We start from the raw sequence: 26317 nt of genomic DNA, 5'->3' as shown, positions 1-26317 counted from the left end.
CTCAATTCCCTCAGGGACCTTTTCAAACGCAGATAGTGAGAGCTTAGCGACTGAATATGACGGTCGGAACAGACGAATGAATTCATAATTTTAATCCATATGCGCAGATCTCAATATCTGGATTCAGCATCCCTCTGTAGAGCTCCTCCAAACAACCTCAGACTGATTTCAGGACCAATTTGAGTCCTCATAGTTTCAAATTCTGGAGAATTTTACACAGAACAAGTTTCAATCCCTGTAATTCCTTTTGCAGGACTGGAAATGATTATTGCCTCTACACGTCTGATATGTCTTTGTTATTCATTAGCTTAATGGTTTAGTGAAATGGAGTCAAGGGAGGACTCATCTAATATGAAGACATACAATGCGGTGAGGTTCAATAACGAGTCTCAGGCTGCTGAGTGAATTCAAATGACAGTGTGATCTGCTGGAAGTTAATTCAACTTGGACAGTTTGATATTAGAGCTCAGAGAAAGGGGAAGGCGATACTCACAAGCAGTTACAAACATGTCTGACCAGAATCTGGCTCTTCACTTTATGCTTTTCTGCAAATCTGCTGTCTTGTTCAAGCGTCGTCCTAATAATGGTGAGATGAGCATGAAGTATGACATACAGATTGTGTGTTACCGTAATTATATGAAGATTATGTGAGTCTGTTTGTAGAAAGTTTATCTAACGCTTTGCTTTATGCAAATTAAAGAGCTTGGGTTGGGGTTGGGATTAACTTTTGAAAGGAAGTCTCATTTATTAGCATGAGTTGGAACCTAAACCCAGGTCCCTAGAGATTAAGGTAAATGTTTTGTCCAAAATCCAAACACTACCTCTACACAACATCAAAGTCAAACTGCTTCCTGTTTCTGGCCATATGCCTTCCACCTAGTTTCTTGTGATTTTTTTCATGATTCTACAACTGTCATTTGAATTATTTTGCATTTTAATTATGTTACTTTGACATTTTACTTGAGTAAAAGTGAAAAAGTACTATTATTAGTAAAGCTATAAAGGTTTTGAAAACCATGATCAGAGTAAAAGTTGGAGTTTCTGAAAACTGAATATACACAATTATTTTGTTGTTTGAGATTGTACGCCAGTTTTCAGCAGTTTTATGCAGCATTACATATATTACATACATATATACATATATATCATATTTAACTCTAAATATTCAAGTATTTAGTGTTTCAACAAAATGTGACTGCCGGTTTGGAAACCGTTTTATTGCCTTTATGTAAAGACTTAATTTACAACCAAACAGTACTGGTAAATTAATAAGTAAAATACACAAAGAGAATAATATTTCAGTTGCAGATTTTACACTTAATTAGATAAATAAATGACTTCTGTTTCTTTGGTCTCTGGTAATGGTTAGCAGACTTCAACCAGATGACCTGAGAGGCAGAGAGGGTTCCAATGGTAAAAAACAATCAGAGATGTATTTTGAGAGATTTTTAGTCAAGCATCAGTCATTTAAATCTAGGACAGAGGCCTGAAAACTTTTCTAATGTGTTCAGTTTTCTGTGTCTTTGTTGGGACCTGAGCAGCAGTACTTGTAAGCTTGCATGTCATCTCATCTTCATGTGTGTGAAGGGAAGATTCATGCTGTCAACTCTCTCTGAGCTCCCTACTAGCCTAGCGTGACTTCCTAGCTACTCCCCTCTGTTCACAGCGCTGACTTGGCCCCCGGTGAGGCCCTGCTGAACCACATGCTCTCTCAATGGGCTCACTCAATTAGCAGGCCATGAAGCCCCTGACCTCTCCCAACCTCCTCCAACCCCCATGAGTCACGCACTTCCACAATGCCTGGAGCTCGGAGACATGCGTGCAGTGGAAGTGACTGGTTTGGAGGAGTAGGTGGGCGGGTTGGTGGATTCAGGATGGAGGTGAGGGTGTGAGGGGACGAGTGGTGGTGGTGGTGGTGGGGGGGGCGGTCAGTGTTCTTTTGTTCCCGTGGTGTCCAGCTTGCCCCCATTCACCCCTGGTGTCTTTCATAAGGAGTGTGTAATAACTGCCTTTGTTGGTTTTTCCTCTTGTAATGGGTCCGGTGGGAGGCCTTGTTAGCGCGCAGGGTGCTAAGCCAGGGGATCTCGCAGGAACTCTGGGATTAAAGGCTGCCCCATTCTGCCCTAAATGTGATCCTTGCCTGTGACAATGGTCATTCAGCTAGTAGATGAATATGATTTCTTTAGATCTTCCTAATTAGATCTTTCTTCCTAAGCCTTTTTGTTCTATCTAACGGTCTTAAATTTGTGTTTGCTTAGTCATCTAAGGCAGAATTAAAGGCCCAGTATGCAGTTTGAGGTAGGATAAAGAGAAGTGTGAATTACAGAGTGGCACATCAATGATATAATGACCTCAAGGAATCAAAGTAATAGAGACCCTCAGAATGAAGTCTGAGCAAAGCTGCTTATTAATGAAGAAAGTGGCTGAACTTGACTTAATGTTTTGTGATAAGATATTGGTTGTGTTTTTATCTTTAAGACTTGGTGATAAAAGGACAATAAAATTATTGGGGTGGGGAGGGAAGCTGGACCTTATGGTTCACCTAAAAAAAGGCCTTCCTCTGCTTTCTTAAATTTTCAGTTGACCCTCTCCTAACATCTCTAGTAAAGTAAATGGAACATAAATTTGGCAGCTCTTTGCAGTTCAAGGGAAGTCCTACCTTGCCTCTCCAAAATTTTACCCTCCCGGATTACCCTCCAAATAGCAAAATGAAGAAATCTATAACCCTTCATTCCATAATTTCAAACAGTCCATTAAACTAATTTGGTAACAGCATCAACAAAGATTTAGGCAATGTTTATTAAACCACAAATACACAAATAATTTACAGAGAAGAAATAAAAAAAGACATCTCTGTATAATTTTGGACAATACAGTATGTGTTCAACAAGTCGTAAACTGTGTTTGTGCGAGACTATCTTTTAATATGCATCTCTATAACTGTTATTATCCATATTGGTCTATGCTGGACGTGAGGGGAGGTCCACACAAGGCAGGCTGCGCTCTGCTTACCACACGCGAGCAATGAAAGAGGCGAACATTTGAGGGCCCAAAATGAACACTACTTTTGTTGATTTGGCATTCACTCGGCTATCCATTTTTCAGGGAGGAAATTCAAGTGAAGCACTCCAAGTACCCGTAGAGCACTGAAGGCAATTTCCCCTCAGTCAAGTGGCTGAAACCCTCTCCAACTGAACAACTTCCTGCATTTAGTTAGCATCCCCCGCTGACACCCCTGCTCAATCATCACCCTGCTTAGTTGGCATCAGTCACAACCTCTCAGTGGGTCGCTGCTCTTTCCAGAATGGTGATGAAAGGGCAATGACCACAGCTCTGTCTGGGGATATAATCTGGAAATAAAGGAAAAACACGGCACTGAAAATCACAGCCTGTGCCTTTAAGTTTAGTTTGTTCTTTATGTAACATCTCACGTTCTGTTTTCTGTGGATGTAGCTGCTATCTGTGCAGCTCAAACAAGACACCAACATTTCCATATATTTCAATGATGGTGATTAAGAGTTGACATGTTGATTGGAGCGTTTATACGGCTTTTGGGATGACTACAATGTTAAAATGAACTCTGATGAGTGTGCACTTCCAGATGCACCACTAAAGTGTTGATATTTACACTCAAAGTGCAATTTACACAGAGGATGTTTCTGTGAAGCATCTCAGCAAAAACAGAAGCATGTAGAAAATCTAAATATCATCACTGTGTCTTATGTAAAAAGAGATTCACATTTTGTCACCACACCTGTTTTATTTAATGTGGGTTCGATTTTTTGATGTCAACTTTAAGGGTAATAAATCACCCTTTTTGAGTCCACAGAGATCACAATCATCTCCACATGCAGTATAGTGACGAGAAGATGAATTCTTGTACATATGAGTATGAATCTCATCAGACTCTGACGTCCTGTCAGTATGTCAGATCCCCATGGTGGTTTTAGCTTTGGCCCATTATGGCTTCCACAGAGCTGTGAGCTGACTGAGGGGTCTCAGGGGACCATTACATCCTCAGGGAGCCTATTAACCCATTATGTTCACCTCCAGAGCAGCGTTACGGACAACAATCCCATGCAAGCTGGAAGCTGAGCCACAGGAGGCTACAGCTGCTTGGAACAACCCTGTGTAGCCCGAGGCTCTGATCGGCACCATTCCCATGCCATGCCTTGCTCAAGGGCAGTTTGTAGAGAAGTAAGGTGATAAGGTCAAGTACGTGGCATGGCCTCTTTGGTGTACATGTCATAGATATCGCATTGAAGGAAAGTGAGAAATCATTTGTGATTACAATGTAATCAAGCAGCGTCAGAGCCAGGATATTACAAAAACTGGAGCCATTATGAGGATGGTTTGTTTTCCTGGTTTTAGAATAAACTTTATTGCTGCTATCATTTACAGGGTCTTATTCTTTTAATCTATATGTTGCCAAAATGTATGCATTGAAGCAAATGAAGCAGGTCCCATAAATGATGTGATTATGTTAAAGTACTGTATATTACACTCTTTTATTCAAAAATCCTATTTTCCTTTTAGCTACACTTTAAAAAAGACAAAAAACAAAGTATCATGCTGAAATATAACAAAGGACATGACATACTGGAGCTGAAGCCTACATTTCAACGTAAAATTTGATGTAGTGATCAATATTCCAGCATATTATCAATCGCAGGTGGTGATGGGGCAGTGGATAAGACACATGCCTTTGGTGTGAGAGACCCAAGCTCAATTCCCCGCTGTGACACATCCACCAATGTGTCCCTGAGCAAGACACTTAACCCCTAGTTTCTCCAGAGGCGTGCGACCTCTGACATTCTCAGCAATTGTAAGTGGCTTTGGATAAAAGCGTCAGCTAAAAATGTAAATGTCATTCATGCATCTAATTTCCCAGAAAACTGAAATAGTTACAGATTATAATCTATAGGTCAGGTAAGAGGATTTCTTATCACTCTTCTTTGTTTTCCGTAGATAGTTTCATAATAGACATGACGGTGTAACATATGTAAATGAAGATTTTGTACTCCATCATGTTCAGTAAACTTGTTCTAAAAGCTCTACCCTGAATAATAATTTAAGTCAAACTCAAAGACAATTTGTTCTGCAGCCTTAAATTAGTTATTTTGCAGTTATAATACTAACTCACTACATAATATATGTTAAACAATAAAAATAAAACAATTAACAGTTTATCTAATTTAATGATAGCTGTGGTACAGACTTTTCAAGACAACAAAAAGATACATTTTTTTATTTTTCAGGGCCTTCAACATATTGCAGGTATGATGCCAAACAAGCACATCTCCGGAAGACATATTAGACAAAAGAATAATTACCATAATCATGATTATTTTTCTCTGCATTTTAATTAGCTCTATGAAGCTCAATTAAGCTCTTCAGTATGAGCGCCTATTCAGTAAACAGCTGTCCACCTGTCTTCTCGTTCCTGGGAAAAGGCTCCAGCGCCTGTTCACGCCGAGGTACCATCAGCAAATTGGGTGGGGGGGTCAGACGAGGCCCCTGCAGCCTGCAAGGGGCCCTATGTATGAGGGGCTATTAATGCCAAAGAAAGGCAGTCAAACAGGAAGGACATCATTAAGCCACGCTAATACCTTGCTTACCAAAGTTAAAACTATTACTATCTATTAAAACAGAGATATTAATAGAAAATAGACTGTAATAAATACTCTATGATGAGAACTGAAACATGAATAAATGTTTTATAATGAATACAGACATCACTTTGAACAAATCAAGCAATGAAAAGATCAGTTCTAAGCACAGCGTTAATTATTACTTCCACACATTCAGTGATTCCTAATTAATATATAGAATGCCAATGATTTAAACTCATATTGTACTTTGGTGAAGATAGAACCTCACTTCGCAGGCTCTTTATCATTAAGGCATGCTTTCTATCTCCCAAGAGACAACAGTAGACAAAATAAATATGTTGTGGCTCTAACCAGGTTTTGCTTTACTAAATCAGCAAGTGGCAAATTGCCCTAAATTATCCTAGTCACTACAAGTCTTAGCTAAGTGTGATATATGCTGTATATTGTTATTTTCAGACTAAGTTAGCATACTAAAAAACTGCATCACTTGACATGTTCTAGGACACTCTTATAATTTGGGGGCTTCACGTGTATGGCAGGGCATATATCTGTGTCAAAAGGGATAGAAGAGAGCGTCATTGTTCCCGGATTATAAACCAACAAATCAATTGATAGGTTAAAGAAACAAACAAGATTACCACAGTTCCTATTTGATACAACCTCAAAATGTAATGTTGCCGTGGAGTCAGCAAAGTAGCAGTGGCTCCAGATTTGTGTGTGTTTTGGCGATCTTCACCATGAATAAAACATACACAACATCTATGACATTGGTCAATCGGACGCTGGTGGTTAATCTGTGATGAGGTTTGTGGGGAAATTATTGTTATTACAGTTGCTTTCGCATGCTTGAATCTTTTTGAGTGGTATCTGCCAACATAAGATGAAGCAATCATGAGTTGCAGGAGTTATTCCTTTTATATCCATTCAAAGGAGTTCTTACATGTTACTGATGATGCGTCTTCCTCTTTCTTCTCCTCCTCCTCAGTGGCATTAATCACCCTTCATACTGCGGCCCAGAGGAGACCATATCTAACAAGGACACCCGCTTTCTTCGGCTGTTTGATCCCCCAAAAGTGAAACTGTGTAATTTACGTGGTGAGAGACAAACCCCATCTGGATTAGAGGCATTAACCCCTTCCACTGTGATTGCTACACAGTCATTAAGCCTTCGAGAAAAAAACGGGCTAATGATGACTAGTCTTCATCATAACAAGCAAAGGCTTGATTGCATAGCCACTTGCCTCTTTCTCACATTTTACAAAATTACTGAATAATGGTAATAGCCTAAAGAGTAAGAGACTTCCAAGGAAAAAACACATGAATTGATCAATTATTTTCTGAAAATGTAATTTCTTTCTATTGATATTGATGTGAATTGTGATGATCTCTGACTGGATGTCTTTACGTCTAACCCTCATCATAATACAATATATACAGTTTAATATTACATATTAAATGAGATGTGACACACTTAAACAATTTATTTCAATCCAATAATGTGTTTAAAAATATTTTCAGTTCAAATACAATTGGTTCAAACAGTGAACTCAGCAATCAGCAATTATCCATCGAAAAATCTATTGATTTCGGTGTAAAGGTTGGACATAGAATTAATGTAAAGGTACATAACTAAACTAACAGGGACAGAGCTATGTATAAAGTTTAATATGAAAAATTTAATCACAGAAAATACCACACATAAAGTATTAGGAGATGATACAAACACCATTATGTCTGTGCATTGTTTTGCATAAAATCCTTTATTTAAAATAAAGAAAAACAAATTTAGTTTGCTATTAAAATGTAACCCATTTTAAGACTCAGTTGGCTCAGTTGTATTGAATAGAAGATTCTGTCTCTGAAGGAATCTGCTTGTCTTTGGTTTGAACTGGCTGCTGAAATTAAATTCTGTCCTCCATCAAATAGAAACATCATTTCCCAATGCAGTCCCTTCACAGGCCTGTAGCTCAGAGCAACATAGCTCTGGTTTGACCTCTAGTGGTCAAAGATGTCACTAACCTGTAAAAGGGAGTTTCTTTCATTTTGGCAGGAAAATAAGTACATGTAAGTTTTACACATAAAAACAGTCATTTGGCAGTTGACATGAGGAACATTTTTATTTTTTACAACCTAAAGGGTGTAATACTGGAGTGCTTGGATATCAAAACCTCAGTATGTGTGTGTGTCTGATTCTAACTGTCAAGCTTCTGAGACTCTTCGGCCCTCACAGCGGTCAACTGGCCCTCGTGACCCTCCTCTTCTCCAGGCACCTGAGACAGACAGAAAGAAAGAGAATGAGATAATTACATTTCTAGACTGTTATGACCTCATCTAGTCTCAAACATCCCTCCACTTTCCAGACTAAACAGTCTAATTGTTGCTTTTCAAGGTGCACGTTAGCGGCCACTTCCTGATTTACAGTCATTAATTTACTTGTGGTGTAAATGTCAGTGTCGTCCAGGCCTCTCTGAAGTGTAGCATGTATAGTGCATTTGTCTTTACATAAAGATTGGAGTTTAGGACAGAAAACACTAGCACTGAATTACTTATTATTGGCTGTCATTTATGCAAGCAGAGAATCTAAACAAAAGACTAATAGTAAAATTGGAACCTTGCCACTTACGTTTACATGATACTATAGTACCACATGCACTTTAATAGACTACTTGTACTCAAATATACATAAAACAAAAGCATGATGAGCCACAGACATGATGCACATTGCACTGTGGGGAATGCTAAATGACATCAGCCTAAAGTGAGAAGGTGTGACATCATCCAGGAGGGATTCTGTTCCTGTGATCCACCTGGTTGATAACATCGTGTGGTGGTTAATTTGCTCCACCTGGTGGTCAGACAGCATTGCTCTCTCATCTGACAGCGAGTAGCAGGTTAGTGCAAAGTCACCATCTTGTGGTCGTAAATTTAATGCTACACTCTAACCCTTTGTGTGTGTTTTTTCTTTCTGCTTGAAAGTCCAAGTAAAGTGAACAGTGTCTTAAAAATAATACAATAAATTACAACAGGTGTAATGCTTTATTTTACAGGTCAAAAAAATCTAATTAACTTCCCAAGAAGGTTCGTTAAAAGACCCGTCTCATTTAAACCCAAATAAATATTTATAGATCCTTCATTGATGATTGGAACTTTTATTTTCCAAGTATGTTGAATGGTTTGCTTATCTGTTTACAAATCTCAGAATTTTCCATGTTCAGCCACCCTGCTGTGACTAAAAGACCCTCTAGGGTGTGTTACCATTTAAATGAAATCTATTCATTGGCAATGTACTGATTCAACACTGTCTATATTTTGCCTTTAATTAATAGGTCACCAAATTACATGCCTCGGTCCGGGAAACTAATTAGAAAACTATTGGGAAAATAGCAGCACCAATAAGTGCAATTACAACTCTTTTGTTTAGTCCCTAATTTCATAACGATTTCATTATAATTTAATAGTTGTTATTCTACTGGAAACGCAGTAGAATAACAACTAAGTAATTTGGTTGTAATTATAAGAACAATTTGGATTTCAATGACAGAGCAGTTTCATTTTAACACAAATGAATATTAACTTACAAATCTAGACAAATCTCCCATTTGTTGTATGTTCATTTTAACATTTGAATGTTCAGCTGACCTTCTGTGATCTGACTGAAAGACTCTTAACATTCCTGTAAAATTCATGCAAAACGCCTCTTCAAGGCATATCCAAAGTAAGTGATTCACTGTAAGTGCTGCTGGAATTGATTAATATAAGTTTAACCACACTACAACTAATATATTTCTCATTGCAGCTTGAAAATGCTTGCTAACGAATGCATGCAGACAACTATAGCTGGGACTTATTAGCTGGAAAACACTGTGGGGCCACAGGATAACGCATTACGTAGTCCTAGTTTTAATTTCATACCAATACCATGAAAAATGAATATTTTACACAGTGTATGTCTTAGTGTATTTTTTCTAAAACAGCACCGGCCCTTGGCGGCAGGCGGCTGCTGCTGCATCGCTCCTATCAGCCGGCAGCTCGACGCAGATGTGTTTTTTAGCTGGTAGATCATGAACTTCCTACTTAAAGCTGGATATCTTTATTTTCACAATTTTATTGGCTACACGAAGTGCCGGTCATCGGCACAATTGCTTGCAATTGGTTCGGCCCACCCAGGGAATAATAGGGGCTGGCCCTTCCTTACAGCTCGGGCTCTCGTTGGCTGTTGAAGGCTGTGAAAGGGACATGTGAGCTCTTATTGGGTCGGATTTGGTGTCACTCGAAAGGTCAGAGCTCAGCGGCTAATTTGAATACAAGCTATCGTAGTTACATTACATTCAAATCAGAGTTATTACGGTTACCATGAGAGACGAGCCACGTCTGCTGGCAGATATGAAAAGATGCGGCAGCAGTCCCTGGGAATTTACTGATGGAATAATGTGTTTTGGACTAAATGTTTTTACTGGATTGGATCGTCTGGACCTTTGACAACGTAAGAAGACCGTTTTTGTTGGAATATAATGGATCGGTGGATTACTATGAGGCTTCATAGGGGAGTCGCGTCACTTTTGATTGTACTGGTTGGTCTGACAGAAGCGCTGATTGGACCCGCTGTGATGATTGTGTCTTGAAATGGTTTGCATTGGTCGAATCACGAGGAGTTTAGCTTTCAAACGGTTTATCATATGAGTATGAAGTTAAAGTTGGAATGTTAAGAGGTTTTAAATGATGCTCGCAATCAGTTAGTAGGAAGGATACTAACTGAACACTGTCTCAATTTTCCCTTGAGCTAGCAAGTTAATGGAGTTATTTCCAGGAAACTTGATGATTCGGAAACAGACTTGTAAAATAAAGGGTTACCATCTCAAATTGTCAAACTCACCTCCCAGTAGATGTTGTCCTCAAAGCAGATGGTGTCAGGAGGAGTACCAAAGACAGGCAGCTTCAAAATGAAACCTAAAACAAGCAGGAGTCCTTGTTATTTATATGTACATTAAGGACAGGCAGAAACACTCTGAATGTCACTTACAAGAAATGTTTTCTGCTATATTAGGCCAATAATAGTATTTTTAGTAAAAGTACAACATCAGCCAGTTGGTGTTTTACTTGAAATGAGAAAGCAACTTCACGTTCATTTGTAAAATAAATGTCTCACTCCATGTAGAAATCAAAACATCTGATCCAGTTACTGATGTTATCTGTCATGTTTGCAGCTGCTTCCTCAACTCAAGTTGCATGAGTTCATTGATGATCAACAGGCTCAAATAAATGAAGTTAAAGTCTGATTCTGGCATTTTATTGTCAATCCTGTCTTCTAAAACTGGGCATTAGAGAGAGAAGCTGAATCAGCTTAATAGTGAATGTAGCAGTGGTAGTCCAGACAGTAAGAAAGTATACTGGATTTAACCATTGCCATCACTAAGATAACAGAAATGACTGAATGATTCTGGAGGTGGAAGGTTCAAAGACAATCAAACATAACAGGGACATAAATAACCATGTTCCATGTGAACGTCATATTCTAAATATGCCTGGTTAATATCCTGGTTTTGAGTCTTTAGACTAATGTGTATGTGAACATACTCCTTCTGCGTTACACTGCTGCTAATACTCATAACTTCAGATGCCTTTCCAGCCTGACAAAAACTACAGAAATCACATTTTATAATTACCTTAGTTATATTAGGACAGAGTAAATATAGGACTATGTGAAGCACTGTAGTTGCCAGTTGTAGTTCAAACAAAATACAGTATTCACTCTGCAGGCAAACATTTGCATGTGTCTGTGTGTTTCACTGTATGTCTGAAGTTAATTCGACAATGGACAGCATATCGGGGATTATTTTTAATGTGGTCTCATGAACGTCTGTTATTGAGATGCTCTTCAAATAATTGTCAGGTGTACCTAAGACATGGGATGTGATGTTGAACTCTCCAGAAAAACCAAATTAAATCTTGTTTTAACCCAGAAATAGGGTCATCTTTTGATCTGCAAATCGATGTTGTGAGTGCTCAGAATAACGGAGGAGGATGTGACACCTACCAACAATAAGCCCTCCCAGCAGGGCGAAGCCGAAGGTGACAGCAAGGGATATGGCCTGACGACCGCCCTGTGCAGACGGTTGAATATCTCCTTTTGCCACATCAGGGAACACATCTTTCATACTGAAACACACAAAGAGGGAAAAGTCAGCTGATGGGAACAGTCTTTTAGTGTTGTAACATACTTTATGACTCAAATAACTAAATCAAACAGACCCAACAGGTCGTTAGATACAGCAAGCAACAGACTTTGCACCACTAACACCACAGATTAACTCTTTGCAGGTCCTTGCATGCTGACAAAATTAGGAATTTGGGAGCAGCCTGAAGAAAGCTGACATCTATCAGTGTAGTCAAAGTGATGTTATCTGTGACAAAACACACTCCTCTCTGCCCACACAGAGAGATTGTCTAATTTAAACTGAAAAATGTTGAAAATCAGGACAAACCACTGCTGCTGTTTTTGGTCCCGCGACTGAAAACATTTCAGACTTGCTGAGGTCGCTTTACTTCTTCTCTTACATGCTAGAGGCTGAATCTAATGTCACTTATAATACTTAGCCTATTAGCAAATATATACAGTATGTGGTCTGCAAAGAAGAATCCTTAGGTGACCAAGTAAAGTTTTTCCAAACATGTATGATTGATCCTAAACAAAGTTCTCCTTTTGCATTATTAGTTCACAAATTCACAGTTTAGTGTCATAAACTGTTTTTCCCACCCACTGACTTTGTGATGGTGCTGCAGGCATCAGGTGTTTGTGAGAAAAACAGCACAAATCAAATGCTTACCCATTTCCATAAACGTCCGTGCTTGCAACAGCAGCAGTGACAGCTCCTACAATAGCGCCCAGGACACCGGGCATGCCGTGCAGGTTGTGAACCCCACAGGTGTCTTGGATCTTCAGTTTTTCCTCAAGGATGGGCTAAAATGGAGGAAAAGAAGGACAGGCGATGCTGATCATGTGGATGAAATAGGAGGAGAATTGCAACATCACAAAATGAAAGGGATCAGTGCATTTGAGACAAATGCACTGATCCCTTTCATTTTTAACATTTGTTGAACACATTTCACACACACAATTTCATGAATACTCATTATTTTTTTTTATCAAATATCAAATCCCATCCTACAACCACTTAACTGTTCTCTACAATATTTAAATGTAATATCAGGGCAGTGAGTGGGAGATTGTGATTGGGAACATTATGTTATTAGATTTGACCATTTCACAGCAATTTGACAGCAGACACATTAAAAGCACACTTTAAAAATATTTTTTACTGTATGCATGGTTTAGAGGTTCTTTTTGGTCATTTCTCCTTCATGGCTCTGCCTCCAATTTGTCCTTTAATAATTTAACCACAAAACATAAAGTGCTGAGTCATCCTTACTGAGAGGTACTTGAAGCCCAGAACGGAGATGATGCCGGCCAAGAAACCAACAATCATAGAGCCGTAAGGTGTCAGCATCATTTCACCAGCGGTTCCCGCTGCGACTCCACCGGCCAGGGCAGCATTTTGGATGTGGACCTAAAGAGTAGTAAAAGGATGAGACTTAATTTGCTAAATTTTTAATGAATTGTATTTAAGCGATTTGCAGATGCAGAGAAGGTTTGAGTACACTAAAGCAACAGTAAAATACACTTCTTCTATTATACTGACGCTCATTGTCCTGTATTGCACCTATAACTACTATTGGCCTCTAAAAATAACTGAGTATATTAAGGTCCTAGATCTTTTTGTCTGGGAATTTTGATGGTCTAGGATTTCCAGTAGTTTTGAGTCATTACTTTGACATTTGGCTACTGGTAGACCAACAAGAAACAAAGATAATACCTACATACATAATTTCCCCACCAGAATGTCACTCCTTGTTGTACGTAGAATGCTTTGAAACATTTAAACCTTTATGATGAGAAATAAAATGTACAGAAAGTATAATTGAATAATTAACTGAACAAAAATAGTTTAAGAAATCCAGTACATTAAGGAGACTCAGTATTTCTAAAATTCTGACAAGTGCCAGTTCAGAACAGTTCAGAAAAAACAAAACACTAACAATTAAGTACAAATTAGACCACTGACACTGGTGGCTTGAAGTGTACACAGTGAATAAAATGCCAATATTTTACTTAAAAGTCAGCACTTCACTTTAAATGTTGCATGCTCCACATGAGCTGAAAGGTTCAAAAAGGTTGCACTTCACATCTTTGATGATGAACTCATCTAAAAACCACAGACAGGTGTGGTCCCAAGTACAACAAACCACACACATCATTAATGCACAGTAGCTTTACACAACAATACCTTGTGAAATGTGCTGTACAGGGTGTGTACTGATTATGTAGTAACCACTAGACTGTAATCCAAGCAGGATTACTGGCGACTTTGCTTCTAAAATTTATATGGGTGGTGAAAAAGACCCAGTGAGGTCAGAGAAAAAGAAGCTAAATTCATCTCTGGCTACAAGCTGCTAACATTTAATCAATCCAAATTATGTTAGCTAAGATAGCTAGTTAGCCTAGCTGACTATGGAAATGTTCGAATAATGTTGAAGAGAAACGGTTACACACAAACATAATTTAATCTGAGCAAGCAAAATTCTATTCTGTGCTCAACACATCGATATCTTTGGTCTTCCTATTGGTTTCTAAAATGGATCTAACTTTCTATATCTGCAAATATCAGTGAGGAAGCGTTAATGGATCTGCACAGCTGTAAAACTGTCATAACAGATGATTAGATGAGACTTTTTCAACATTTGAGCTACAGGAACTTTCAAACACTGACTCTGTAATTTGATCCAGCCGGTTTCACATGACATGCAGATGAAGCAACAAACAGGTGGAATGCATTAGAGACGAGTAGATTCCTTCAACTGATTACTCTAGCTCATCTTTACTATGAACAAGCAATATATGTCTGCAACCTTGTCAAGTTACTGAACTCGGTATGATTCACTCTTCGGTCGGTTTGATCACTATCAACACAAGAATGTCCCATCTTGATTTCAGGACTATTTACTGTTGATAGCTGAGCATGACAGACGTTTGACTCACATGAGACTCCATGTGACTTAGCCACAACCTACATTTTTTGGGGGGGGGTTCTTCAGATGTCATCAGCTTTTATCTTTTGAGTAACCCTGTCATGAGTTTTAAACTCTGATAAGCTGAGGTTAACCCTGCTGACAAAGTCAAGATGTTTCCAAATCTTTCTTCCATTCTTCCACTTTTCTATGTAAGCAGTCAAGATCAAGATTTATTACACCTGCTGTTAGGCTGTTTTTTTCTCAACCTATACCTTTGCTGTGTTAATTTTGAATGTGAACTGAAAGCTATCATCTTCTACTTCTACAGCTGTGAATCACTTTCTGAATAGCATTTTTACTCAGTAAGTTCTTTAAAGTTACAGATCAAATTCATGAGCAATTATTACTTTTTATTCTTGATTTTGATTTGATTATGGAAACCACAATTTAAATCAGGAATGACAATCCTGTGCCCTCACCATGTCCAGCTTTCCATCGTGTGCTGTGAGGGCGGACATGCCGTAGGTGGACAGAGTGCAGGCTGCCAGGGAGTAGTAGGTGTTCATGGCTGTGCGGTGCTGGTCGTCTCCATGAGCTGTGATGGCAGAGTTGAAGCTGGGCCAGAACATCCACAGGTAGATGGTACCTGAGAAGCACAACAGTTAAAACAACATTCCAATGGTTTATTTCTGTAAGTGAGGATAAAGGGTAAGTTCTGTTGGTCCAGTATTGAACAAGCGTGCTGCAGTGAAACAGGGTTGCAATGTTATCCTTGCAGCCAATTGCACCTTGTAAAAAGTATGTGCACTAAAGTGCTTGTTTTTGTTCAATCTGAGCCCACTGAGGGGCTCAGATTGTTATTATAAGTGTCTGACAACAATATTAAAGGATCCCTACACAGGTAGACCTTTGTTTTAAGCGTATGCTTCTTTCTGTTTAACCCAAAACAGCCACTATGTTGCGTTTGTCAAAGCCAGCAGACTCCCTTGAGGAAAAACATGATGACAATTAAGTTTAACTGAAAAAATTGTTATGGTAAATTTCCAAAACAAATGCACATTTCCCTCCCATTACCACAACGTGATTGCCTGCTGACATTGATCTCAAGTCAAAAGGGTAAAGTCTGAGTGCTAATGAGTCTTTGTCAAGCTGAATCTATAGTCATCTCATGATGAGACAAGTCTGACTAGAGGGCAAGTCATGTGACTCCAGTCCACATTTCTGTTTGGTATCAACAAGTATGGCAAATCTTCTTCTAAAAATCTTAAATTTGTATTCTGAACATGAGACCTCAAGTTTTCTCCTTTCACCAAAGCAATTTTGTGAAGAATACAACTGAATTTCAGGGGAAATTCACACTAAATGTATGGTATGAAGAAAAAGCACTGCTGCACTGATGTCAATGGGTTTGATGGTTTATAGTATAGAAGAATAGTATAGAGTATATTGCACCTATAACCACACCTGACTACACCCACTTGTGATGTAACCTTGTACAGTAGTATTTTTTGAATATTTCCATCCAAACAGAAATGTACTCTTCTGGACACTAACACTATTTCCATTTAAAAGCAAAGCTACAACACTGGGAGATGTTTACCGATCATGGCAAACAGGTCAGAATGGTAGACTGAGCAGTTCTTGTGTTTGCTCTTATCCAGGTGGGGCCGGTACAGGATTCTGGTCACCATGAGACCGAAATAGGCTCCGAACGTGTGGATGGTCATGGAGCCCCCAGCATCCTTGGCCTGAAATAAAGGTAGCCACAACCTGCTTTTAAAAAATAGATATACAGTTTTTTTTGGTGCTAATCAGTTTTTGCTGTCCTGTTTTGCACTAGATTTTTCAGAGAACACACAAAAACAAAGAGATCTTCAGGTAATCACTGCTAGAGTATATTTGTTTTGTGTAACTCACCCCCAAAATAGTCAGCAGGATGAACTCATTCACAGCAAACAGTGTGACCTCGAACATTGCCATGACCAGCAGCTGGACAGGGCTGGTTTTACCCAAAACGGCTCCAAATGAGATGAGCACAGACCCAGTGCAGAAATCAGCATTGATCATACTGAAACAAACGTTAAATTAAATAAATTACTACAGCAGTTTGTGCAGGGCATGGACTTTTAAAGTTGTAGTGTTGTTAAGCAAAGGGTGTTCTTTTCTGCTTTGGTTATGTAGGTATCTGATGTTTGGTCATTTCTGTGACATTACCCTGCCACACAAAGTGATTTAAGATTTAATATTGATTTAAGGTACACTGATATAGTTTATATTACATAAATTAAGCCATAAACACTGCAGATTAAGTCTTGGTCTAGACTAGGGGCTAGACTTTTCAAACATCTTGTGAAATCCATTCAAAAACTAGGCTTAACTCTTCTCTGGGAACAAGCTTACAGTCTCGAATGACTACAGTATGGCATGGCAGTTTGTTTTTGCATTTGTCTGTATTTCTATTGAGCTGTCGTCAGTGAGTGGCAAAAGCTGAAAGCAAGGATAATGAGTTTACATATGTGTGTCTTTGTGGACTTTCCAACATACCTCAGGATGTGTGCAGGCATGCTTATGTGTGTATCTGTGGTGTGTGTACATTTATACATATACAGTATGTTTACTACATACCTCTCCACCCCGATATGGATCTTGCCTCCATGCAGACCATGAAAGAAGCCCTGCATGAGTGTGGCCCACTGTAGGGAGAAGGCCGCGATCAGGAAGTTGAAGCCCACACTGCTAAAGCCGTAACGCTGCAAGAAGGTCATGAGGAAGCCGAAACCGATGAAGATCATCACATGCACATCCTGGAAACCTGCACGATGTAGAAAACACCAGCTACGATTATGGAGATCATGAGCATGGGGGACCAATGGATTTGTGTTAGTTTTGGCAAAATGGACCCAAATGGCTGAAAGGTCCACAGCATTTTGACAAAACATGAAAGAAAAAGACTGACAGACTCATTACATAAAAATCCCTTGTAGCTGTTTTTTCTGAGCAAGTGAAACTACCCCGGGTAATATTGTAAATAAAGAATCATCTGTACAAATAATGCTGTTTTTGACAATTTTGGTAATATTCTGAATTCAATGTGTAATTCCAGTAGTCTCAGGTCTGGTTCCATTACCTTGAAATAGTACTTTCACTTTTTTTTCGGGGTTTTTTTGTTTTACCACTAAGAAATATTTGTAAGGGCCGCATATTTTTCTGCTATGCAGATAACACTCATCTCTCTATAGATGATCTCAGGCCAATATTGAAAAAATGCGTCAAGAATTACTGTACTCAGGACACACATCTCAGCACATTATAACCCCAATATATAACAATTATAACTATCAATTCATTTTGTGAACATTATGAAAAGCATTGAAGTTTTGCAGAGCCATCAAATTGCTTCTTTTGAGTGACTAACTGTCCAAAACCCAAATTTAACAATGATATAAAACTTTTAAATGACTTGGATGATTTGTTGATTATCAAAATGGTTTTTGATTAAGTTTCTGTTGATTAATTGATCATTATTTCTCTAATTAACTCTGATGTAATTTTCCAGCTATATATTATAAACGTAACTTTTAAAATTTCATTTTTAGTAATAACTGTAAAACATCTGAACTTTCCTCCTTATCTGTTTGGTTTTTAAACTTCTAAACGAACTATTAAAGATGAAACACAAATCCACTAAGTTGTTGGACAACAAAGAATTGCAGCAGAGTGCCAAGGAGATATAAATCATTTAGATCAACTCCACAGAAACATTCAATCACTGCCAACAACTGTGTCACTGGAGGGCTTTGTCATTGAAAGCAGCCTGAGCCATTCTCTGTGAATAAGTACAGTTACATAAGCTTTGATCAATTGGGACTTCAGGTTCAGCTGTGACTCAGGTCTGCGCAGTGTGACTCTGGAACATTTGCAAAGTGGCCTTCCATAGTGATATTCATGTTAAGAAACTCTATGTTATCAAAATATAGCTGGTTAACTGTGCAAAAGTCTTTCTATTAAGAACTCTAAAAGCAGAGATAATGAACTCCCTCAACTTGCACCGTGATGTTTCCTTCCCCCCTCATTGTCCTGGTTCACACTGTTTGTTAGAACCACTTTCTAACTCTCCCTTATTTGTTCCAACCTGCCACACACAATATCGCACTGTGCTGCGGCGGCTGTCGCCATGGTGACCATCAATTTGCACAGCCAGGCGGAGGTGTTGCCACTGTCCCCATTGGCATTTTGGCCCAGATATCTGCACTGATATCGAGGAGGACACTATACAGTCAAAGCTATGACAGGCTCTGCAGGCAATAACTAGTGCTCACTGTAAAACTAATATATTCTGCTGATGTGTTCTTTTTTATGCCTATGGGATTAAAATATTCTTCAGCTCATTTAGACCATATTTTGATAAATAATACCTCCCAGTAAATGTTAAAACTATATCAACGTACCCCAATGTATAGGGGTTTTTTTATATTAAAATGTCATATAAAACAACAACTTATGGTTTCACAACAGGACAAGTTTTTCTGCTGTAGGGATCAAATCTGTGACCTCTCAGACAACCACGGGATATCCTAGTTCATCACTGTTCAGGTGATCTGTTGCACTAAAAGGAGACTTGCAAGGTATATTTTCGGTTGACATACTTACTCTCACAGGAACATATAGAACAGACATTGGCTTTAAGATCACCAACACAGTGAATATAGCGGCACACGATCCTATGTGTGTCTATTTGTCTGTCTCTACCCTGCCCTAGGTGACCTGTAGAGTGTGAATTTCTGTTTATTGTACATTGTTTTCCAGGCATGCAATTAGGATGGAGGATGTTGGTTGTGTATACACAGCACTGAAACGTGAAGGTGATTCAGCTCCTGTGCCAGTGAAGGTGTCAAGTTAAACATTATCTGAAGCCATTAAATCTAATGGACCTTTACTCTAGGCTGTTATGTTTCTAACCTCAGGCAGTCTGTTACCTTCTGTGGTTTGAAATAGTGCTGCAGAGACGTGAATGTTCTTGTATCAAAATCATTGCAAAAGGGCTGGGGTGGATATGAGGTAAGTATAATGTTGGAATTGTACAAAAAGTCTTTAAAACTTTTGGAATAAAAAATTTCGTTAGTGATTTGGATAATTTTAATAATGCTGTACACCTACTATTTATTCCGTTTATTATTCCCCATCATTTCTTTCTATATTGGTTACATTTCTCTTCCCCAGGACACTATACTCCATACACCTGTGATAGAGTGAGAGACTCCATGGTAGAGTTCTTCTGAAAGTGTGACTTGCTAAGACACGCACAGCAGCCCTCAGTCATGTTACTTAAAACCCTGATAGGCAACGTTGGAGATCTAGCAAGAGACAACAATATTCAACCAAAAAATCCTACCCCCTCCTTTCAGGCCTCCCTCCAAAGCCACTTCCCCAAAACACAAATTAATGCGCAGTGAGTGCATGGGAAGTGCGCGCACAGGTAGGCCAGCCGATCATGTAATTTGGTTCAAAAACAAACTACATATTCACATTACACTGCTATATATTGATTTTGGGCAGAGCATACCACCTTATGCACAATAAGTGTCAGTGGCCAGATAATGTGTTTTATGAAAGCAGTAGCGAGCATTTTACAGCCTGCAATCAGAGGCCTGTGTTTTCCCTACAGTCTGTGAATGAAACAAGCTTTTTTCTACACCATCAATCCCTATAAATCAGGAAATGAATGATCAATGGAACTGCCTCTTTGGGACAGCAGCAGACCGGAAGACAACTCTATAAAATATTCACTCAGAATGAATGGGAACTGTCCAATTACGGACTGCGGCTCAGGCACTTCTCATCCCTTTGCACAAAATAAAACACTTTCCTGCTGACATAAAAGGGTTAACAGTTGACAAAAACATTGTGAATATGTAAATGAATCAGGGCAGCGTGCAAAAATGGCATACTTACATGTATTTAAAATCACTCAGAGAGCATGTAAGAGAAATTAGAATTTTGTTGTTAGAGAATTATGTTAAGCGTCATTAGAAAAAAAACTCAAAATAAGATTACTCAAAACAAAAAACGAAGGCAACCCCCCTCCCCCCCCCACACACACACACACACACACACACACACAATATTTGGTACTACTGCTTTAAGATCTGCAAGTGTGAAAAAGTTACCACCCCTTAATTTAAAAACTGTTAAGCCTTTTTTTTAAAAAAACTAACTTTTGAACATTATTTTTCAAATCGTGTCAGTAACTCTCTAAACATCATCTTAAAAACTGTTAATAGGTTTTTAACAATCTGCCATGGAGTCTCTGTTGATTCAAGGGTGACATTTGAGACCAGTGTAAAAATCTTTCAAACCTGTTTGTGAACATGCATACGATAGTGACTTTTCCTGCTCTCTTCCACTCTGTCATTTGAGAAAATTGACAGGAGAAAGTTAGTTACATGCCTCGTTAATATTTGCACTGGAGCCTAAAAGCGGAGTGTTTTGCTCTATCAACAGATAATACTGAAATACTTTTTTTTCGTATTTTGTATGTAAACATTTGTTGGCTTGATTATGTTCCTGTATAATAAAAAGAATAAAGTAGTGGTAAAAAGGCATCATGGCGATTTAATGTCTCTTCTCTAATCAACATGCAAACAATTGCAAAATACAAGATACACTAGCATTAGTTCCTTGTGTATTTGTTGTTATATATAAAATTTGCAATTATTTTGTTGAATTAAAGCACACATTCCCATCAAGTTGACAGTGTCACAGTGTGTAATGTACAAACCTCAGGTTTTAATGAAACTTTGCTAGATGCTTCATCTAAACAGTATACAGATTGGGAATCAAAGCATCTTGACCCCTTTAGCCTATGACCCTGAACCTCCAGACATCCAAAGGGCACTCACTTGGGTAGCGGTAGTAGAACTCGTTGTCATACTCCGAGTGGTTGTGACTATGCCACTTCCTTGCGTCCGTATCCTCGTCATACTCCACCAACACGCCGAAGAGGATGATGAGGATGATCTCCAGGATGAAGCAGATGATCGGCAGCTTCAGCCGCATGTTGGTTGCTGCGCCTGTCATGATTTCTTCCCAGTGAGGTGTGGAGGAAAGGCTAAATGTGGCTCGTTCTTTGAGTCAGGGATAATAGGTATATAAGATCCAGCACCAAACGTTAGCTCTGTCTCTCTCACACACACCCTGGGGTGTCCTCAGTGCAGAGATGGGAGCCTGGTGTGTGTGTGAGAGGGTAGGGGAAAAGAAGCTCACCGACAGACACAAGAGCTGGTCTTGTGTGTTTTTGTTCAGTTGGGTCACACCTACTAGACCTGCCTCCCACATGAATAATGCAGGCTTACTTTTAGCCCTGCCTCCCTGCTACTGTACTTTTGAAGGTGATCAGAAGATTTTAAACTGACCTTAAAAATCAGATTAAAGTAGTAATCCATTACTATGCGATAGAAAGTTTCTGTTAACTACTTCAGGGTTGTAGTCTGGGCAATATTGTTTTCGCCAGCTGCTCTGCTCATTACCTGCAGTAAGTTAGCGCTGATATTGCTTATGCTAACTCACCATTTTCTGCATGTGTTTCACAGTTAAGGCAAAGGCAATAAATACACAGTAATATCACAGAAATGTGACAATACTAGCATGGTTAGCTAACAAAGATTGACTTCAGGAAATTTCTTTGCAACATTGCAAGGACAACTAAAAATCACATGAATACAGGTGAAATCTTTACTAATAGTACACTGGGCATACATGTGCCGGTATAAACAGGAAGCAGATTGTCTATGATTTGGCGAAAGAGGAAAGTTGCCTACTACTATAGACCATACACTGCATACAGATAAACAAAATAGCAATGGCAAATAACCACACCAGAGATTTCTTTGAATGGACTGACACCAAACCATACTGAAAGCAACACGGGAATACAATGTACAAGTTTTAGGTCTTTGCATTGTCCGTTTTAGTCCGGTGCAAACGCAGCAAAACGTCTGCGTAAATGAAAATGTAGTAGTCTGGATGTGGATGACACTCGACTTCCCACATGGCTTCAATATTGACTTAACTGGCAAATGGATGCAAGTTCTGTGTGAGTGGGGAGGGGTATAAGGTGTGGTGTATGAGTATGAAACACAAATTAAAAACACAACAATGTCAGTCAGCAGGCCAGAGGAAGAGAATGGGAGGATGTGGCATGGTCTCAGCTCCACCCATTAATTTCTTGGAACAAAGGGAAAAACACAGCCAACAACGAAGAGCAAGAAAGGGCCAGCCCTAAGTCCATCAACTCCACTCCCTAAAGACAGGGTTCACACCTTGGACCTTGACTTGTGCATTAATCTATTTACATTATAAACAAACTTGTGATGTGCTTGGCTTAAACACAACCCCCTTACCAAACACACCTTTGCTCGATACTCGATACTCCTCCCCTCTCCAGACTTGGAATCTCCAACCTCAGCCTAGACGATGTTGCGCCTAGGAACAATTTAAAAGGAAGGGAAATGGGTGCCATGTCATTAGTTAAGTTGCAAAGACTTATAAAAGGTGTGCGGGAGAGAGAAACAGGTGAGTGTGTTATGGACGGTAAATACTATAATTGGTATTCTGGAGTCAAGGTAGACAGGCAAATGCCCAACACAGTCGTTGATAAAATGTTTAAATGGGTTGTCCGCTGCAGGGATCGGCCAAAGTGGGGCAAGCTTAATATACAGATTTAACATGGTACCACTATATGGGCCCTGCGATGGACTGGCGACCAGTCCAGGGAGTACCCCGCCTTTCGCCCGATGTCAGCTGGGATTGGCTCCAGCCCCCCTTGACTCAGTACGCAGGATAAGCGGATGGATGGATGGACCACTATTTGGAAAACTGGACCAGCAAATTGCAGGTTTGATTTATAACCTCCTGAGCCCAGCCTGCTCATGGGACAAAACACAGCTAACAAGGAAGAGCAATACAGGGCCAACCCTGAGGCCATCCCATGTCACATGCCGCTCTGTGAGGCTGTAGTTAAGTAGTCACAGTAGTGCTTTGAGCTAAATGCTAATATCCGCCTGCTAACATTCTCACCTTGACAACATTACAATGTTTACAACATTCATGTTTAGCTGGCTAAACAGTCTGTTCTGTTTCATGGCAGTCCATCCAGTTGTTGTTGACATATTTCAGTGCGGATCAAAGTGGTGCACGGACTGACAGACAGACAGACTTTCCCAGAGCCATGCCACTCGCAAAGCATAGTGTTTAGTAAGGTTATGTTCTAAAGCATGATATTCAATAATAAGATAATAATAATAATCTAAGTAATTTTAATTGTGTTTTGGTTTACATCCAAGATTAGCTTCCCTTTCTAAGCCTGTTGGTTCGGGTTCACCATGTTTAGAACCCATTTCAATAGATGCGGTTCTTAATAGAACAAGTGGAAGTTGTGGTGGTCTTTTTAAAAGATACCTATTTAATTAAACATATAAAACAAGGATCACTCTTGGGACATGCTGTGTGTACCCTGTACATGTTATCCTTGGGGCCCTGCGATGAATCTGTCCAGGGTGTACCCTGCCTTTCGCCAGATGTCAGTGGGAATTGGCTCCAGTCCCTTCCGTGACAATGAATGGATGGACGGATGGATGTTACCCTTAGGACAGATCATCCGTAATCACAACATATCCTTGCTATGCAGATGATACACAACTGTACCTGTCTTTTGTTGAAGTTCCAGAATTTCTTAAAGCTAAAATTGTTTCAGACAAATACAGTCACTCATTGCCCCTTCACTCCCAAAATAAAGTCAGCAAAATCTGGGTGTTACCCTGGATAGTAACTTATTCCTGAATGCCGAAATCACTTTGCTTAATGTGAGGTCAGTTTCCAACAAAACCTTAATTTTAAATGACTAAGGATCGACTAAGGACCCTGATATTTTATTTTTAGGGCTTGGCACATTATTATCGCGTTAAACATTAAATAATTAATGCCGACAATTATTTTATCGCACGTTAACGCAGTTTATTTTATTATTATTAGTTTTTTATTATTATTATTAGTCCTTGCTCACTGGCTCTGAATACACATACAGTCAAACTATGGGTCACAGGAGGGGTGGGATGTTGATCAGCCTGCAAATCACCCACCCAAACAAGCAGTGGAGGGAGGCTTCATCTTTTTTCCGTATTTTTCCACCCACGATCCGTTATCATGGCAGCAGGTGAGCCGCTTGCTTGTTAATGACGCAGCCTATCAAACAACTGAAACAGCCAAAATCAACATCTGCACCCTGTGTTCAATGTTGCTTTACGTTACCTGGTCTGTGCTTGTAAAATATCCACCGCAACTGTGTGAGACGCTCTGGGGCGTCCCATACAGACGCTAGTTCGCTAGCGGTAGCTAGCTAGCTAGCTACGTTCGTGATAAAGGTGTTGACAGTCCCCCGAAGCCCCTACCCTTACCACAACCATCAGAAATGTTAGTACTTAAATCTAAGTCACTGACTTTATGCATGTCGACCGGCTAACCCTACAGCTGCGCACATCAGGTAGGGTTAGCCCATAGACAGTATATTACTGGACGAAGCCACCCCGCTGATTTGAAAGGAGAAGAGTGAAGCCTGTTTTGGACCAATAAAATACTACTACAGGGCTACTTCCTGTTGGCACCAGCATCTACTGCGCATGATCGCGCAGCATAACCGTGGTTTAATGACGTAGAACAACGGCACCGTAATTCTGGTAGCTGCACCAACAAAAAGTTTCATGGCTCAGTGCGTTCGTCTGACTAGGATCGTCACTGATTAATCAGCTCACCTACAAGGCTCACCTGTGAAACACCAATGATGGCCGAATAGTTTTTTTAGATTGCTGAGAGCTTATAATCTAAGCAATAGGGTTACATCTGTCATGTGCGACGGGGTGTCACAGGGTTTTGATGTCATTTTTGGGCCTACATGGATCCCTCCATGAAGGCTTTGGTCGGCTTCACTATCCAATCTCTGGCTTACCCCCTTGGGTTAGCCTCCCTTGTGTTGCTGCAACATAGCAAACGGGGGAGTTTCACACGGACTCTGACCCCTAACCCTACCTTTAGCGTAAAATCCTTACGCTTTGTCACGCTGTCTGAAAGCGTCAGTTATGACACACTGAGATGAGAATGTGTTGGATGCTGATACCTGTTCAGAAAAAAAAACAAACAAGAAAATTGGACTCTGATGGGAACTTGTTTTAACAAGCTAGATAAAAGGTAATGCCCTGGCAGTGGCAAATAGCTTTGGTTTAATATTTGATTTGATTACATATTTTATTGCTACTGTGTAAAGGGAATACTGCTGGCACCTTATTTGTTTAAAGTGTTTGCAAACCAGATGTTATTACACTTTTGTGTGTATAGCAGTACATTCAAATTAAAATTGTCCAATACACTATTTTAGAATTCATTATTTAATTTTACACGTATTAATCGCAATTAAATATTTTCATCGTTGCACAGCACTACTTATTTTTAACAGAAACATGGTTAAGACCAGTTGATCACTGCCAGTTAAATTAACTCTGTCCTCCACTCTTGGAATCCTTCAGCTCCCCTTGGGAAAGTTGCTTGCTGTAATTTTCAAAGATCATTTCAGGTGTGGCCTTATTCCTGTT

General features: G+C 39.5%; 1 protein-coding gene across 1 annotated transcript; it reads right to left on the bottom strand.

Moving 5' to 3' along the window:
* Positions 1-7353: 7353 nt before the first annotated feature.
* rhbg (Rh family B glycoprotein) lies at positions 7354-21955 on the bottom strand. The gene is made up of 10 exons (XM_038710415.1): positions 21578-21955; positions 17304-17490; positions 16596-16746; positions 16279-16426; positions 15158-15324; positions 13040-13177; positions 12437-12570; positions 11647-11768; positions 10486-10559; positions 7354-7882 (listed from the first exon to the last, which is right to left on the bottom strand). The coding sequence occupies exons 1-10, from the start codon at positions 21753-21755 to the stop codon at positions 7805-7807; spliced, it is 1377 nt and encodes a 458-aa protein (XP_038566343.1). The 5' UTR covers positions 21756-21955; the 3' UTR covers positions 7354-7804.
* Between the last annotated feature and the right edge of the window lie 4362 nt (positions 21956-26317).

This window comes from Micropterus salmoides, unplaced genomic scaffold, assembly GCF_014851395.1.
Source record: "Micropterus salmoides isolate LMB-PRFRI ecotype aquatic unplaced genomic scaffold, ASM1485139v1 Ms_hic_scaffold_11, whole genome shotgun sequence".
In the NCBI taxonomy this organism is placed as follows: Eukaryota; Metazoa; Chordata; class Actinopteri; order Centrarchiformes; family Centrarchidae; genus Micropterus; species Micropterus salmoides.
Note: the sequence above shows the minus strand (reverse complement) of the source record. Positions and strands in the feature narration are given on the sequence as shown.